The following is a 14,287-nucleotide window of genomic DNA, read 5'->3' on the forward strand; positions in this document are numbered from 1 at the left end:
GGTGGCTGTTGGTGTAAACAACAAGCACAAGATAATGTATGAATGTGTGTATGAGGACCAGATTTAAGACTGGTTATAAAACTAGATTAAAGACTAAATTTAAGACCAGATTTAAGACTAGAGGGGACCTGGTCTTTGCTATCAGGGCTCTCTGGCTCTGGATCACTAAATCCTTCCTTTAAAATCTTCCTTCAAATCACTTCTTTAAACTCATTTTTATTGATTAGCCTCAATATTTTTTGTGTCTTTTACAGACATCTTATTGTTTTAAACACATCACATCTTAGATTTTTATCTTCTTTGTTTTACTTGTTTCTGTCTTGTTAATTTTATTCTTGTATCTTTTTTATCTTTTGCTTTGTGTAAAATACTTTCATTATTATCATTATTATAAGAATAAAGAGCTTATCTGCCCACTTTTCACTGATCCAGGAGTTTTAATGTCATTGTGAGCATCACGGAGAATATTCAGATTGTGTGTGTAATAAATGCACACACACACACACACACACACACACACACACACACACACACACACACATATAATACACAGACACTGTTGCTGCTGTATGTGGTTTTAATGTGAAACAGAACAGACGTGCAAACATTTCTGTACATACAACACACACACACATACACACACGTAACCACAGTTACAGACAGTAAATGTGTTTCTATTTACATCAGATCAAATAAATAGGACGTACAGGACAGTTAACGCTGGTCGACTGACAGGATGAGTGGTCACGGAAACGTCACAGGTTCAAGTCCAGAATCAGCCGATGTGCCAGTGAGCAAAGTGCTTAAATGGTTCGTCTCACTAATTTATTAAAAGCTGTTCTGGATAAAAGATGAACAGCTACTACTGTTACTAATAACAAACTAAATAAATGAAAAATTTTAATAAAATGTTCAAATAAACTGAGCACATTATAAAAACTAAAAGGCACAAAAACAGAGAATTATGACCATTAATGTATAATTCATAAATTCATCATAATTTGTATACTGAGGTAAAATAATTTAGGTCTTTTTTAAATGTATTGGTTAATTTTTTTTTTTTTTTTGACCATTTTTAAAAATCATTCACTTGTTTCTCAGCAGGTTCGGTCGTCTGCACATCTGAATGCTGTGATGTATCAAGATACCAAAGATTTTCATAAAAACAGACAGAAATCAGGCCACATTTAGACTTTGGACAGTTTTCTTACATGAAACTGCAGAAGACTGAAGGAACAATTCAGTGTTTAGTGAATCAGTCTTGTTAACTAATCAGTGAGTCAGCAGTTCATCCTGTAATCAGCTGGTTAGAGATCAAACCTGGTGACCGATCAACAAATAGCTCCAAAGCTAACGGCAGGTTTTACGCAAGAATCCTTGACTTGATTCAGAAAATCTTCTTATTTCAACTGCAAAAAACACTTAAATCGTTTGTTTCAACGTGATGAAAGTCGCCTGTTAATGAGAAGGTTGTCAGATTGTTTTATTAATTACATTATCAAAGCCAAGCTACGGCTGCATTCACAGGCAAGATTCATTCACCAAAATGTTCCAAAACAGTAAAAAGAAGAATTTCAAGTCCTGCTGTCAGAAATCAGCAGACGACAGAACAAATTTAGCAGCGTCAGTAGTCGTATTAGAGGAAAATATTCCTACAGATTCAGATGAAGTCTGAAGTCAAACTGAGAAGAGGAGACTATCTGTACATGACTCGTAGGACAGGTTTAAAGAACAAATATATTCATACGAGTTGTTCCTGCACGAGGCCAAAATGTCTCCTTTTTACATTTCTATGGATGTTTTTTCTCTTTCGATGGAGCTCGGCTAACAGTTTCCCTCTGCTTCCAGTGTTTGTGCTAAGCTACGCTAAACACATCCTGGATGCACAGAGATGAAACTGATCCATCTGACACATGTGGAGAAAACAGAACCAGAGTGTTTACCTAAATGTCGAACCGTTCCTTTAATATGAAGATAACTTTGTACAGCCATGAATACGTTTGTAGAGGTGAAGTTTAGTGGTTAGTCCTCTTCAGCAGTGACTCACACAGATACTTTTTAATCTGTACAGTGAAGCATTAAAGTCTCTGCTGGGACTTAAACATATGAAGCTTTTACGCCCGCAGAGAAGAAAACTGCAAGAAGACCGATCCCTTAATGTGGTGACGAGTCCCTAAAATCATTTTTTTCCACTGAGAACGACTGAAACTGTGCAACACACAACACAACATCCTGTACAAAAAGGTGCTTTTAACAAACATTCTGATCATCTGGATTTCAGGACTAAAGATATTTACATGTTTCTAGATATTTATCTACAAAATGCCAGAGAGGACATTCAGGAAAAGATGATTTCTACTAAATTTTATTTTGCTGAAGAAGCTGTTGAGATAATTAAGGATATTTTGTCTTCTAAATGCTTGTTTTCTGGAAATGACGATAATTCTAATTATTATATAATTATGTAACCATGAGAAACATTGAATGTTGGCAAGTTTTCTTTATACATATAATCTGTTTGCCAATTTAAAGTAAGTTACAATAATTATAAATAATTCTTTCATAATTTTTCTCCATTTAATAGTTGCTGCTGTGGAATAATGAACTCTTTTACTCAGACTGACCATCTGTTCACTACTTACAGATTTAAAACAAACTTTTTTTTTTTTAAGTCATATAACTGTTTAACAAACTGTTCCTCTGCATTTTGTTTATAAATCTTTGGGATCATAATTTCAGAGCTTTGATATGAAATCTTACAGTTTCATTTAAAAGTTGAGGAACTGTTTATTCAGCTCAAACTCTGGAACTTTTCTCTCAGATTTTTCACGATGCTCTGCTGCCCAGACTCTGTCTTCTGTCCAGAGTTTGTTTTCTGGGACTCGTCGTCCTGATCGTCACAGGACGCTGCCGTCGTGTCAAACTCTTGAGGCCTCGCCGGCTCCGTTTTGGCTTTCACCTCCTCCCTCTGTTTATACTCGTCAGACTCCTGATAGGCCCGGCAGCGGTCGATGACGGCCATGATGGAGATCTTCTCCCTGCTAGTCGGCGAACGGATCTGAACGTAGCTGTCGTCTTCTTCTTCTTTGGGTTCTTTGGTTGTTTTTGGTTGCTCTGACTCAGGCTCTGGAAGCTTCTCCATGACGATGATCTTGTGTTCGGGGTCGTTCGGTAGCTGCGCCTCGGCTGCGACGTAGTAACCAGCGTAGTTACTGTTAGCGACCTGGTCCTGGAGCTTCTGCAGATCGCTCATTTGAGCTCCACTCAGCCGAGGGTCCAGAGAATTGGCTCTGTGGAGTCTTTTGCTGCGTTCCTCACGGCCGGCGTCCCGGCTGACATGAGGTTTGTACAGAGGAACCTCATCGCAGACTCCGTCAGAGAGGATGCTGGAGGAGCAGCTGGAGTGTCTCCTCAGACTGCCATCAAACATCTGCTCTGGGATGGAGCGACTCCGGCCGACAGCACTCTTCTGGGAGAGGCTGTGGTCTGAGTATTTGGTGCGGAGTTCTCGGACGTCTGGCCAGTTGAAGCCTTCGGTGGGAGCTGGAGGACTGAGCGGGCTGCGGGAGCGAGCCCGGCCCGGGGAGCTGCAGGTGAGGCCGGGGCTCGGAGACCTCACCTGGTCTACAGGACTCAGGGGAAGAGAAGGTCCGAGGTTCAGAGAAACCAGCGGCAGAGTCAGTTTGGATTTACCTGCAACGCAAAAGACAGATCAGCAGTTTAATAATTCAACTGTTTTAAAATTTGAGTTTTCATTAAAACCTGTTTGATCATGTGACTGCTCACGTTTCCTGACCTGCTAAACACAATGTTAACAGATAGAAATGATGAACAACACTCATAAAACCAAACCAGAGTTGGAATAAACCTGAATAAACCTTTAAGGTATGTTTGTTCTGTCATCACAGGGAACAATGTTGGGAATTGTTTTTAGGGATTGATTATATGATTAAACTGGACCAGTCTGACCAGATAATAGTGAGTAAAATGTTATCATACCAGACAGGACTGGGCAGAAAACATAAAAAGATACATCTGGTACATCTGTTTGTTGTGAAAAATATCAAGTCGTGTGATCAGATAGTGGAGGTTGTACAGGCAGGATGGAACATGTTGTTAGGCAGGAAATTCTTTAATTTGAAGGTCTGATGTTTGTTGAGCACAATCTACTAAGTGTTCGTATTGAGCAAAAGCATGCACAGCTTAGGTTGTTGTTTTTGTCAGAAATGTTCCTAAACTGTGTGTCCTGTTAACTTGAATACGTCTTTTGTAAATGTCATTTTAAATATAATAAATCTGAGACCACTGAATCACAAAAGTTGGTAAAAAGACCTAAAATTTGTCACAATCCCCAAATTTGCATCCGAATTTATATTGAAATACATAAATACTGCTCATTTACAATTTAATTTGACATTAAGTATCTGTTGTTCTGTGATGTTGTTCAGGCTGAATATGAGGTGAATTTTAGTTGCTTGATATGAGTGGACAATAACAGAACATCACAGTACCTGAACTCTCCTTCTCCTCCACCACGCAGGGTAAGCTCTTCTTCCTGATCAGGACGCCTTGGCTTCGCTGTCGGACCACTGGTTTGGCTGTTTTGATTCGCTGGCTGTACTGACGGGCCAGATGAAGGACTTTGCTCTTTGCTTTGTCAGAGTCATCCGTCTGGTTGGACTCCTCGCTTGGCCTTTCCCCCTCTGCCTCGGCCTTCAGCTGGGCGACCCGAGGAACTGGAGCTTTGAGGATGAAGGCGTCTTCCCCGAACACCTTCAGGGTGTCCTTCAGACTTCTTGTCTGGTTCACCCCGGAGGCTTTGTGCTTGAGGGGCAATGGACTGATGGATTCCTCTGTGATGGTGCTGAGGTCAGAGGGTCCTCTCTCCAGGTCACAGCTCCTGCTCGGTGTCTTACTTGTAACCGAAAGGCCTTCGCTGATTGCCCTGGAGCTTCTTGAAGCCTCTCGAGGTCGATCACGTCCTCTGTCTTCACTTTGGGATCTGGTGATCTGTTGCTCCATCGCCTGCCAGATCTTGATCATTTCAGATGAAGGCCTGAACTCTTCATCCTCAGCTGGATTATCCTGAATGCTTTGAGATCTGGACCTTTCTCCTGTGCTGAAAGGTGAATCTTCAGGTTCTGTGCTTCTCTGATCCGACTTCAAAGAGTCCCAGGAATCACTTGACACCATGTGACTCCGGGTATCAGAGGCTAACGCTGAGTTTAGCTCCACTGAGGAAGGGTCGAGACCGGAGGATGAGGTGGAGGGATTTGTCTGCACAGTTTTATCCTTCGGCATGCTGTTGAGCCGGCTGACGGAGCTCCTGACCAGCCCTGTTGGGATGTACGTTAGGCTCTCTCTGCGTTGAAGGCTGAAGGTGGCGTCCTGGTTCTCGGCGTTCTCATAGTAACTCTTGATCTTCCCGATGAGCAGCTGGTCCTGCTTGGACAGAATGGAGTCCCGCCTTCGCTGAATGCTTCGATTAGCATCAAAGAGGCTGTCATCCTGAGGAGACAGCTGGGTCAAATCTGTGTTGCCGAAGGTCTCGGTAAGATCAGAACAGACGCTGCCGAGCCGTAAGGGTCGGTCGGCGGGTTCAGTGCTGAGGCTGATGCAGCTGCCGGTTCTGCTGGGTAACCGTGGTGATGTGCAGCTGGGGGAGCGGGCATCGTCCTGGGCCAGGCTGCCTCGCTTGATGCTGTTGGTGAAGTGCTGAGCGATGGCACTGGCTTTGTCCAGGACAGATGAGGGGAGGATGCTGGTGGCTTCACACTCCCTCTCAGCCGCCTCCTTCTCACCCTCCTCATCCTCAGAGGATTCGCCGCTGCTTAAAGTTTTTGCATCTGAATCAGGCGTAGCAGAGGACGGTTCCTCTGCGGGCTCTGGATCTCCTTCAGGTTTCAGCTCTTCAGTCCCCTGAGGACACGCTGAGATCCTGGGAGGTGAAGCAGACAATCTGTCTGGACCAGAAGGAGGTTCTGGTTCAGGGTTTTCTGCCGACTCAGACTCTGAAGTCTTCTCCTGTGGCAGCTCATCTGTGGAGGGCTACAAAGCAAAAAGATATCCTGTGAACTGTTTGAAAAGGATTCAGTTCTTCTTCAGCTTTATCTGCTGTGAGAAAAATGTGATATAAAGAAAAATGATGTGCTGGAGTAAAAAAAAAAAACAAAAAGAGAATTCAAGAAGAGATATTTCACCGACAGCTCCAGAGAAAGGGATAAAGACTAGAGCTGCCATGATTAGTTGATAAATCAATTGGTCAATCAAAAAAAAATGAATCGGCAACTATTTTGAAAATTAAATAATTGTTCAAGTTATTTTTAAAACCTTAAATGTGAGAATTGCTGCTTTTCTTACATTATCACTGACTGAATATATTTTAGCTTGAAGTCTAGGATTGTGTGGCGGATATTTTCTGATATAGACCGAACAAATAATTGACTAATTGAGAAAATAATCAACAGATGAATTGATACTGAGAATAATTTGGTGCAGCTCTAATAAAGCTGATTTCTCTTGTGAACATGGAGAGAAAAACTCCAGGAACACGAAATGCTGGAAGAGCTTCTAGTGTCATTTAGATCGACTGAGTGTAAAGTTACAGCAACACAAAGAATAGAAGAGATGGAAACAGTTTAAAGGTCAATGCTGTTATTTACCTGCTCACATGTCGGTTCGGTTCTATCCGGCTCCTTCGCTTCAGGAAGTCCTCCATTTTCTTTGTTACAGCCGTTAGAAGAGACGCCGCCTGCCTCCGCCTCCTTCAACAACACAAACAGAACCACAAATAAACCAACAAATCAAATCAGATCTTAAACATCAGCAGATCAGAGGGAAGTTTTCAGTTTAAATATTTTATATCATGTAGTTTAACAAACAAATGATGATGTAATTCTTGTTGTTCTGCTACTTTAAAACAAAAACACTGTTCTCTCTCTTTTTTTTTTTAAAGGGTCACTTCATCCAAACCACAGCAAAGCTGAACCAACGTCCTGCTGTTTTCTGGATAATCTACAGAACTTTAAACAGGACAAACTACTGATGAGCTTTTCAGATGTAACTTCAGGAAACTTTGAGCTTCACAAACTGAATCCAATCATCAATTCTACTGTGCTGAGGAGACAAATATCTCAAAACCTCAGCAAATAAAACTTCATGGTTAGGTAGCACATGGGGAAAAGGGTCTATTTTTTCTATTGTGTGATCTGACCCTTTATTACAGATAGCAACTCTCTCTGAAAATGAATAAGATTTGACTGACAAATCCTTTGCAGCAGCAGCAGCAGCAGCAGCTTTGCAATTTTTTTTACTGGCATCAATAAACACAAAAACCAAATCCATGGATCAGCCTGTAAAACCAGAAAACATGCAAATAAAAGAAGCACCATGGCAACAAAACACTGAGAGGCAGCAAACAACCGAACGCAACCTGCAAACACTCAGTTATGTTTTGTGTTCAGCCCCACAGAGAGAAAGGTTTATCAAACTATATGCTGATGATGCAGGTCAGATTTCTGGAGAAGCTCAAAAAAAAGAAGCAAAAAGACCATGAAACCAGTTAAAAAGTCACAAACATCATTTAAAATGTGTTTCAGATTCTAGAAAGGGAGCTGTTTGATGTTCTGTACTTTTATGTTGATAGAAACAGTTAGCTCACTAAGCTATCTGTTAAGCTATGGCACAATGCTAATGTCCAGTTAGCTAGGAACTGCATCTAAGCTCAGTGCTGAACTAACAGTTTGAGTTCTTCTTGCAGTAAGCTAACAGTAACCCTGACATGAAGCTACACAGCTGCTGGTGGTTAGCAAAAAAATAAAAATACTCTGGAGCCTCTGGATGGTGCATTTTTTGTTTTAATGAAGCTAGGCTAGCAGTTTTGAGGCGTTTAATTAGTCTCAAAACCCGCGCACATAAATAAAGGTGTATGCACATGAGGACGCATTTCTGCTCCGTCCCGCGAGCTCAACCCTCCCTAAACGCTCGCTAGTCAAGTTGACTTTTGAGGCGGAGATGGAACAGACAGCTGATATCTTTTGTTTTTTAATACTTGTTTTAATACTTCCTCTCCCACTCAGAGATAAAATGGTTGTTCTCTGAGGCAACTGCCTGTCTTCCACTGTAACAGTGATCAAACCAAACAGCCAATCAGAGGTCATGGTCAGTGTTCAAAGTGACCAATCAAAGGAGCAGAAACATCAGCTGCTGTCTATTCCATCCTTGCCTTCAGTTGCGATCGTGTAGGGAGGGTCGACCTCATGCTGGCGGGACTGCACTGGTGCACACAGACCAGAAATGCTCCTTCGCCAGGATGGTTATCCGCACACGGATAGTGTTCTGTGCGCTCGTATCACGTGCACACACCTGGTTTGATGTGCACTGGTTTGGCCATACAGTTCTGCCTGCTTTCGTCTTTGTGCTACGCTAAGCTTCAGATACCCTGCTATAACAACTGTTTACCTCACATACGCTGTTTGTAGCTACTATAACATCAGTTAACTATAAAAACCTAACATAACATTGTTTCTGCTAGCTGCTAGCTGCCCTGCATCCAGTGTTTGTGCTAAGCTAGGCTAAACATGTCCTGGACCAGTTCAATAAACTACATACGACAATAAATAGTAAAGCAGACTTGGAGTAAATGTACAGTGGATTTTTCTCTTTTGATGGAGCTAGGCTAGCAGTTTCCCTCTGCTTCCTGTGTTTGTGCTAAGCTAGGCTAAACATGTCCTGAACTTTAAGTCTTCACATTTATTTAAATATCAGACTGTTCCTGTAACTAAAAGACTAAAAGCAGAACTTTGAGTTAAAGTACAGATCTATGATCATCAACAGTCCCGTGTCTGTTCAGCCTGTTGACCCCAAACATGCAGCTGGTGTTAGTTCCACACATGAAGCTCATGCAGCAGATAACTGAGAGCTCCGGAGCAGCAGTGGCTGTAAGTTATCGATGAGTGGAGCAGGGAGCGCCGTTATCCATGACTTTAGTGTGTTACGGAGCCGGAGTAGGGAGGCCGCGTTGGAGGACACATGAAGAAGACCCAGCTGGCAGCAGAAAGCCTCACCGTCACCATGGCGACCCCAGTTGACAGCAGAGCCTGGGCCCTGTAGTGCCAGCAGGAGATGGCAGCCAGCACCGAGCTAGCGAAGTCGGCTACCTGGTCGTCCTCCAGCAGGATGTCATCGGGGTCGCTGTCCTCCGCCGCCTGAAGAGACAACCTCCCTTCCTCTTCCTCTTCCTCCTCTTCTTCCTCACTGCAGCTCAGTCGCTGCAGAGACTCCTTCCCGCGGCCCTCCCCCTCCTCCTCCTCCTCCTCAGCGGGCCGCTCCGCCTCAGACTCGCCCAGCGTGCTGCTGCTGGTGGCGGGCTGCAGGGAGCGCGTCTCCCCCAGTAACACGCCGTCACTGTCTGAGTGCTGCAGGACGTCACACACGGCTGCTCGGTTTCTGATCTTTACTTTCTGTCTACTCGTGTTTTTACGACTGTTGTGTTGATGTGACAGTGATGGAAACATCCATCTGCATGTGTATCAGCTTCTACATTATTTAATGAATCATACTGTCCTGAATAGAAGACGATGTTTTATTAAAGTGGGGGTTGAGACCAGGGTTGGAGGCTAACGGGGCAAAATACCCCTAAAAGAAATGTAAGATCGCTCTTGGAATTGGGATGACGGGGCTCTTAGATGCTCTCATAAAATAAACAGTTAAACAAAGACTTAATACGTTTTGCATCTGAGCCTAAAAAAGCCTCCAAAGAGCAAGTTATTTAACCCACAGAGTGCCGAACACAACTCTATGCTGACGATGTGTTTATTGTTCCTACTGTTGAAAATAAAATTAAATCTGCATTAAATGGGGAAAAAAATCCTCACAGCTATAATCTGTAACTGGGATTGGAACTCAGTGTGAGTATTTTTACCCATTAAATGTTCTTCATTATAAGTTCAACTGCTTCTTCTGCTTTTTTGGTCTGTCGTGCAACACAGAACTCAAAATGCCCCCCAAAAAATGCTCAAAAGTTAATTTACTATCCTGTTAGAGACACTTTTGTGACACTTATGGAGAGTGATGCATTGTGGGTTATTTGTAGCCTTCATGTTGCTAGGCTAGTGAGTTTCTTCTAGTCTGCTAAAAGAGCTTCTGAAGGTGTTTTATTTGTTATATTTGAGTCTATGTAGTTATTGTATATAGTTTAAGCATCAGGCTGTAACATTCTCTCCTCTAATATGTCTCATATGAGTCGTGCAGCTCTTTGCTTTAGAAACATGTTTTTTAGCGCCTCACGTCTTTATTTCTGTCACAGAGCTGCTCTGATGATTCATGTGTTAAATGTTTCTGTCACTCATTAAATTCATTGTGTTTGTCTGCTGGTTTGTGAAAACAGAACTTGAAGCTGTGAAGTATTTTCACTCTTTGGGAACATTTTGTGAATGAAACTTGTCGACAAACAGAGCAGAACATGGAGCCTTAAATGGAGACATTTCAAACGTGTGATTTACGACGAGCAAAGCAAACCTCACAGAGGATAGATAGAGGATAAATAAAGCAAAATGTTCCTGCAGGGTTTAGCTTCTGCTACATTAATATGATCTCAGAGAAACTTTACCAACAGGACGACTGTCAATCTGTCTTCAAAAAGGCTTTTTACTAAAACAGCTGATGGAAAAGGAGCATCGTCTTATATTCAGGACAATATGGTAACTGCAAACTTAAAGTTCATCATCATATCATATCATACATTACATATAAACTTCATATATAAAGTGTATGAAGTTGTGTTGTGTTGGCAGAGAAGCTGTTCCTGGTTCAGATCTGATCTGTTTCTCTACACGGATCAAACGTTCGATCCATCTGAAGTAAACAACTGAATCAGCTGGTTTCTTACCTTTAAGACAGCTGTGAGTCCGACGGCAGGATGAGCAGGAGAAGAAGAAGAAGAGCAGACATGTGATTGGTTAAACAAACAGGTTCAGTAAATTATAGTATTTATAGTTTTTGTTCGTATTTGATCAGACTTCTTGGTCGACACATTCAGGACAGATGTTGCTCTTTCCATCCTTTCATCACTTTGTGACAGTGAAGTCGTCATGGTAACAGACGGTAACTGGATGTTTTAAAGGTGTGTGGACACGTCTGATGCATCACATGATGTGGAGCCATGTTGTGTCCTGCAGCTCTCACATTTTGTCTCGTTTGTAATATTTTACTGAATTAAATGCAAATAAAGTCACGAGCCACTTTTCATATCGTGGTGCATTCATGGACGCTCCTACATGTAAGAACTGTTGGATTCTTTAAGGTGTTGGCTGGATAACTTCCAAACTGTTCAGGTTTTACATCTGAGAGCATTATTTTTGTAGAGTTTCTGACCCATAATTATTCAAAAATCACCATTCAAAAATGTCGCTTCATTCTTCACATGTAATATAATTCACTGACATTGTTTTGTTTATCTGCGACTGATGAGTGTTCATGAATGATTCATGACTCAGAAATGTTTTATTAGCTTATATTCTGAATGGATATGCCCTGGTCAGCCAATCACAGCCGTTCTTCTCATAAGGGGCGGGTTTTACACGCTGACTGTACAGGAGAGCGTTGAGGCATTTTGTAAACTACCAAGATGGCCGCCGCTCCTATCGTAACCGTATCAAACCAACCAGAAGAACAAACAGCTGCACTTAAAGCTTTTGCTGGCCGTGCTGTTCGGGCTCAGCGTCATGTGTTTCATTGCTCTGATTGGTTGTAGGTCTATCCAATCACTGATGAAAACGCCTCTTGGAAATGAACTGAGAGGTTCCAGATTAATTTGCATTTGTGAATTTGTCTGGCGACGTCAGGTTTAGGGTTACTGTGACGGGTCAGAATATGAACAGCATGTGAGGGTTTTAACTTCATATATATAAAAGTTACATATATATAACTTTATATGTCATTTCAACACATTTGATCAGGATCCTGAACTCTGTTTCTTACAGAATTAAGATGTTTGTTTGGGACGTTTCAAACTGAAGAAAATGTTTCTGAATCTCAGATGTCGGACTTCTCCTGAATGCACCAAAAGGCAGCAGATGATGACGATGTGATGATGATGAAAACATGATAAGAATAGAATGACACTGGCTGACGGTTTGCCTCTCTGCGTGAAACTAATGAAACTATGATTTGTTTTAAAACATTGACGGACAGGAAGCTGCTTCAGCGATCAATAACTTGGAAATGTTTCTACCTTTCGTGCTCTTCAGTATCTGTCTGGTCGGCTCTGAAAAGGAAAGAAAACACAGATGAATATAAAAAAAAACGATGGAGTATATTGATGAGAGAAAAGCAGGTTGTTCAGTGTGTTTACCGGACTGCCGTCGTCCCTGGCGACCGTCAGACGGACAGGGCGGAGCTTTGTTCGGCCGCTCGGGGCTGTAACGATACCGCGGAGGATCTGAAGGAGACACCAGCATCACAGATCAGTGAGACCCTGCTGTCTGCAGGTCACAAGTTACAGAGTCCTGATCTGAGGCCAGAAGCATAAAACTCTGTAGATTCAAACTAAAACTGTGTGACAGAAATATGCAGACGCGTTATTTCCATCTGATTTATGACGCCGTGAGTAAACGTGGTCGTGTTTCATAAATCTCAGTCAACGAGCACAATGAGTCATAAATGGATCAATCAGCTGTTCGTCCATCAGTCTGAACAGCCGTCAGCGAAGCAAACAGGAAAGAAGACGAAGAAGTTACACCGACTGTGTTTCAGCAGAACAGCTGCGAGGCTCTTTATAGCCTCCATATCAATAATCAATCACATGACTGTAATCCATCATCAGCGGTGATCAATAATCAATCACATGACTGTAAACCATCATCAGTGGTGATCAATAATCAATCACATGACTGTAAACCATCATCAGCGGTGATCAATAATCAATCACATGACTGTAAACCATCATCAGTGGTGATCAATAATCAATCACATGACTGTAAACCATCATCAGTGGTGATCAATAATCAATCACATGACTGTTAACCATCATCAGCGGTGATCAATAATCAATCACGTGACTGTAAACCATCATCAGTGGTGATCAATAATCAATCACATGACTGTAAACCATCATCAGTGGTGATCAATAATCAATCACATGACTGTAAACCATCATCAGTGGTGATCAATAATCAATCACATGACTGTAAACCATCATCAGCGGTGATCAATAATCAATCACATGACTGTAAACCATCATCAGTGGTGATCAATAATCAATCACATGACTGTAAACCATCATCAGTGGTGATCAATAATCAATCACATGACTGTTAACCATCATCAGCGGTGATCAATAATCAATCACGTGACTGTAAACCATCATCAGTGGTGATCAATAATCAATCACATGACTGTAAACCATCATCAGCGGTGATCAATAATCAATCACATGACTGTAAACCATCATCAGCGGTGATCAATAATCAATCATGTGACTGTAAACCATCATCAGCGGTGATCAATAATCAGTTTTTAGCTCAAATCTGAACCGACTACGTGAAACAACTAAAGATAAAATAAAAAGATTAACAGCTAAATAAAATGTTAAATGTATAAATTAAAATGATAAAATCAATCAGACAAATTAATTAATCAATATTATGTTTATAAATGATTGATTGACATGTTACAGATCTGTGTGTAAACACAAAAAACAAACAAACAAACAATCACACAACCAGATCAGCTGATTATCAACGTAAACAAACATCTGCATCCATCAAACACTTCAGAGAAACGTGTTCACTGGTCACCACACTGGTTTATACTGGTGTTACTGGTGTTACTGGTGTTACTGGTGTTACTGGTGTTACTGGTCTTACTGGTTCAGATCTGCTGACATTTTCTTGTCATTTTAAATCTTTTTTCTCTGAAAGTTTTAACTGAATTTTTAACCAAAACATTAATAAAAACATGAAACATTTACTCACACATAGAATCCATTTCCAAGATGGCCTCCTTCGCCTGAAACACCACCACACACACAACAGTTATACACTTCATATACTGGTGTTACTGGTGTTCATACTGGTGTTCATACTGGTGTTACTGGTGTTCATACTGGTGTTACTGGTGCTCATACTGGTGTGAATACTGGTGTTACTGCTGTTTATGAAGATGTTACTGGTGTTCATACTGGTGTTACTGGTGTTTATTAAAGTGTTACTGGTGTTTACACTGGTGTTAAAGGTGTTTATGATGGTGTTACTGGTGTTACTGGTGTTCATACTGGTGTTACTGGTGT

General features: G+C 41.5%; 2 protein-coding genes across 3 annotated transcripts in view; both read right to left on the minus strand.

The window, feature by feature from the left end:
- Positions 1 to 559: 559 nt before the first annotated feature.
- LOC137169471 (pleckstrin homology domain-containing family G member 3-like) overlaps positions 560 to 14,287 on the minus strand; it is a 40,524-nt gene continuing 26,796 nt past the window's right edge. For both annotated transcript variants that reach the window (XM_067572690.1, XM_067572689.1), the window contains exons 12-18: positions 13,974 to 14,007; positions 12,353 to 12,439; positions 12,233 to 12,265; positions 10,889 to 10,899; positions 6,663 to 6,764; positions 4,512 to 6,048; positions 560 to 3,693 (exon numbers count right to left, since the gene is read on the minus strand). In XM_067572690.1, coding sequence (XP_067428791.1) covers positions 2,792 to 3,693; positions 4,512 to 6,048; positions 6,663 to 6,764; positions 10,889 to 10,899; positions 12,233 to 12,265; positions 12,353 to 12,439; positions 13,974 to 14,007 — 2,706 coding nt within the window. In that variant the 3' untranslated portion in view covers positions 560 to 2,791. The remainder of the gene's footprint in view (positions 3,694 to 4,511; positions 6,049 to 6,662; positions 6,765 to 10,888; positions 10,900 to 12,232; positions 12,266 to 12,352; positions 12,440 to 13,973; positions 14,008 to 14,287) is intronic.
- On the minus strand, positions 7,839 to 10,837 carry LOC137169480 (cyclin-dependent kinase 11B-like). The gene has a single exon (XM_067572702.1). The coding sequence runs from the start codon at positions 9,513 to 9,515 to the stop codon at positions 8,985 to 8,987; it is 531 nt and encodes a 176-aa protein (XP_067428803.1). The 5' UTR covers positions 9,516 to 10,837; the 3' UTR covers positions 7,839 to 8,984.

Source organism: Thunnus thynnus, chromosome 18, assembly GCF_963924715.1.
Source record: "Thunnus thynnus chromosome 18, fThuThy2.1, whole genome shotgun sequence".
Taxonomy (NCBI): domain Eukaryota; kingdom Metazoa; phylum Chordata; class Actinopteri; order Scombriformes; family Scombridae; genus Thunnus; species Thunnus thynnus.

Bases quoted from the DNA above. Each gene is read 5' to 3' on its own strand.
- LOC137169480 (XM_067572702.1), bottom strand. From the start codon at position 9,515: ATGTTTCCATCACTGTCACATCAACACAACAGTCGTAAAAACACGAGT.